This window comes from Gavialis gangeticus, unplaced genomic scaffold, assembly GCF_001723915.1.
Source record: "Gavialis gangeticus isolate Ggan-Ray unplaced genomic scaffold, GavGan_comp1, whole genome shotgun sequence".
Taxonomy (NCBI): Eukaryota; Metazoa; Chordata; order Crocodylia; family Gavialidae; genus Gavialis; species Gavialis gangeticus.
In genome coordinates, this window is record NW_017728980.1 from 8,996,140 (window position 1) to 9,000,020 (window position 3,881).

Below are 3,881 nucleotides of genomic sequence, written 5' to 3' on the forward strand. Positions count from 1 at the left end.
AAAGGGTGAGTGCCATTAAACCTATTTAGATAGGAAAATGGATGCCCGGGGAAGGTGTGGCTTGCCTAGCATCACAAAGGGATTTGGTTGCAGAGCCAGAAATAGAATAAGGGTTCTGGCTCCCAGCTTGTAACCTGCACACCACAGCATACTGCCTCCCACAAAGGGCACGGGCCAGAGGCAATGGGACACTGAGCCCCAGCGGGATGATTCAGACCCTCTCCCTGCATGATTCAGTGGAGATGATGCCAGCCAAGAGAAGGAAAAACATGGGGAAGTGTGCAACACAGACAAGCAGGAGACCATGAATCCCAGGACAAACCCTGCTTCAGCCAACAGCCCAGTTGCTCTGACACTAGGCTCCTGGCTTCGCTATAAGCCGAAACATCAACCCTCAGGTTGCATTCCTTGTTCTGGTCAGATAAGCTGGCATCCTTCAATGTTATTTAATCATCTGGGGTTTGGGCTTAATTTCCTTGTTTATTTATGGATGGGGTTTTTAATGGAAGGGTGGGAGAAGGCCACAGCTCTCTTGCAAGAGGCCACACATCAGCCTGCTGTGGACCAGACATGATGGGCTAAACTCAGCCTCTACCCCAAAGCAATCCTGCCTTCCCCAAGCCACACACTCCCCTCCCAGGCACGGAGTGGGAAATGCCGCCCACACCCGCCTGTAAAGCACGCGGGATGCCAGGGACCATGTATTTATTGTTTTTGCTTATCCATCTGTTGGCAAGTTTGCTCAGGGAGGGGTGCCCTTAATTAATGAGAAATTGTTTTTATGGATGCTTAACACCACAAGTGTGTTTGTGGGAGTGTGGGGGATGCTTTACAAATAAAAATACTATTTATCATGTGTTTGCGTGGCACCAGCACAACAGGACCCAAGCTGCTTGAAACCCTTCAATATTCCCACAGCAGAGGAGTAAATATAAAAATCAGGGAATACCCAAATTAACAATGCTAATGCTACCCAGAGCTTCCTTCACATCTTTGGGGAAGGGGAGCATGGAGGACTCAGGAGTTTTGCAGTGTCTTTTTTACCTAAGGCTCACAAAGCTCTTTGGAAACGTGCACTCGCTAAGCTATCCAACCTTAAACTGAGGAGAACCACCTGTTCCAGAGAGCAAAACTGGGATTACTTGATAGATGGTTTACTTGGCAGTGAGTCCATGACAGAACCTGGAACAAGCCTCAGTGGTCCTGCCTCCCAACCCACTGCTCTTGCCACTCTCAAGCTGCTGTACAATAACCCCATGGAAGAGTCTTCATTAGAAGCCTAATGCAAAGCCCAAAGCAAGGTCTTACTTTGTCTCGTGACAATATTCATCTTCACCCTTTAGACTTATGAAGCCTGTAGAGACTCTGTACCTACATCAGCAACAGACAACTGAACACCATTATTTCTCTCCCCTCTGCACAGCTTAGGATGGCAATGATAACGTAGGGATGGGAACTGCCTGCTAGTGAGACACAGCCTGGCCTGAGGTCCCGTAATGTCTGCCCTGGTCAATACCCATTAAGGCTCTGTAGACGATCGTTTATGGGGCTGAACGGTCCAGATTCTCCTGCATGTCTCTGTTCCTGGCCTACCTTTCTGGAGATGCTCTCATTTCAAAGCTACACTCAGCTGAAGCACACCAACAATAGGAATCCCCCCCAGGAGCCTCTTGTTAAATGAGTTACCTTGTACAAGCAGGCGAGTGGTATGCACAGCCTCCCCCTGGATGCTGTAAGCCCGGCAGGTGTAAGCGCCTCGGTCTTCCCGGCCGACAGAGATGACAGTCAGACTCCCATCGCTTACCTAGGGATCAGGCACGAGGGAGAAACTTCAGTGCATGTAAGAACAAGATGCTAACACCCCCTTTATAACCCCTGGACACCGCTCACATACCCCACTAACCAAGCAGAAAGCAACTGCCCCCTCTTACAGCCTAACTTCCATGCACTGCTTCAAAACTCACTCGCCCTGGACACCAGGTATGCCATGCACACCTCTGAGCTCACTGTAGACTGCTCAGCCTTGCCATCTACCTCAAATGAAAAATTTCCCTGGCCATCAGCAATAGGATAGTGATGAGAGTCTGAAAAAAGGTTATGTGATGGTCCACTGACAGATCAGTCCGGAGGGAGCCCGCTGCTGACAGCGCTATGGAGACAGAATTCTTCTCTCACCACAAAGCACGCCTCACTCATTCACTCCCACTCTGCACACATCAAATCCTGGAAACTAAATAACATAACACAGCTGCCTTACAATGGCCCTGAGTGCATGCCATTAAGCACATCTAAGACAAAGAGGCTACAAGCAGCATGGGGAATGCACATAGGGTCACTTGAAGGAGGCTGCATTGCCTCATTTGTGGGGGTCAGAGCATGCAGGGTGGGAACAAGCAGGAGTGCTTCACCGTGGCACTCCCAGACATAGGGCACAGACCAGGTCTGCTATGCCTGTGGCACTAGAAGAGCTAGTCTTACACACTGCTGGGCACGTTCAGAGGTTTTATGACCCAGGGGTACCAAGTTCTTCCCATCTGCCAACCTGAGATCACTGCGCACAGCTGCAAGCTGGAGCCCAAGCGGCACCAAGTTAGCTACCAGGTCCTGTCAGGTTCTCCAGCTCAGCGTCAGGAATACATCCCAAAAGGAGGGCTGGTCACAAGCAGGGCACAAAATGACTTTCCTGTCCAACAAAACTCCAATATTGCAAAACTGTTCTGCTCCCCAGCAAGGGGAAACCAAGCTCTTCCAAGCCACTTTGTGGGAGGACAGAGACACCCACACATCCTAAACAGAAATGTTTTGTGGGGGATGTGCCTATTTCAAGGATTCCCCAAAAAAGTTTTGCAGAAAAACCTCCAAGCAACCCCCATGTTACAGCTTTGGAAAGAGGCCCTGAAGTCAAGGGCTTGCTCCAGACTCAGGAGAGGTCTGATCCCCATAACCTGCCCTACCCACACTCAGCCCCAGAAGGGATCTCCCCATGGCAGCAATTCTCAGCTAGGGAGCCGCAGCATGCTGGGGTCCCACCAGATCCTTTAGAGTGCCAGGAGGCTTGAGGAGATGAGCATAGGCTCAGGCTGATCTCTGCCAGGCCTGCCTCCCACCCCCACTACCCCACCCCTCTGCAAGGAGGTAAGTGCTGGAATACGCAAGTCTGCTCTTGACATTGGGTGCCACTAGACCGTCACAGAGGGGTGCCTGGAGTCCAAACAGGGTGAGAACTGCCCCAGGGCAAAGTCCGCTGGTATGTGCAGCCCTGCTCGTGCTGTATGTGGGTCACAGGACTTCTCTCCAGAGCTGCCAGCACAGCACTTTTCACCACAACCCGAGAGGCCAAATTCTTTTCAGCCTTAACCTGGCCCAGCTCCACCAACTCCCAACACAGGACCCGCCCCAGTCAGCCTATGCCAGGCTGTGACGTAGGGACTTGGATTGCCACAAGTCAGGCACACGTAGGTATTTGTGGGTGACGACCCAGATATCATCATCTGTGGCTGCGGACTGATGCTCACTGCAGCAAGCCAAGTTCCCCCTTCATTCCCTTCCCTCCAAGTCAGGATGGGGGCTGTTTGCTCTCATTAACTTCTGGCAGGTAAGAGACTGCTTAGCCGGGAGCTCTGGTTGCTCAGCAGGCGAGGAGATGCATCAGGGCCATCCTTTCAACCCCTTCTTTACTGCCTTGGCTCCTCCCTTCTTCCTCCAGGCAGGCACATTAGCAGAAGCCTGTCCCACAGGGGCTGTGGTGTGATCGACAATGTTGCATAGAGCCATTACCAAGCCGGCTCCATTTCCCCATGCTCTGCTTAGCAGGGCTGAGCTTTTTACTCTGACAGCAGCAAGGGCTGGAAGGGGAGGGGCTGAGCTCCAGGCCCCAGAGA

At 51.8% G+C, this 3,881-nt stretch overlaps 1 protein-coding gene across 1 annotated transcript in view; it reads right to left on the reverse strand.

Moving 5' to 3' along the window:
- The window catches only part of IGSF9B (immunoglobulin superfamily member 9B), a 100,387-nt gene that overhangs the window by 64,359 nt on the left and 32,147 nt on the right, over positions 1 to 3,881 (reverse strand). The window contains exon 5 of the mRNA XM_019508416.1: positions 1,687 to 1,804. Coding sequence (XP_019363961.1) covers positions 1,687 to 1,804 — 118 coding nt within the window. The remainder of the gene's footprint in view (positions 1 to 1,686; positions 1,805 to 3,881) is intronic.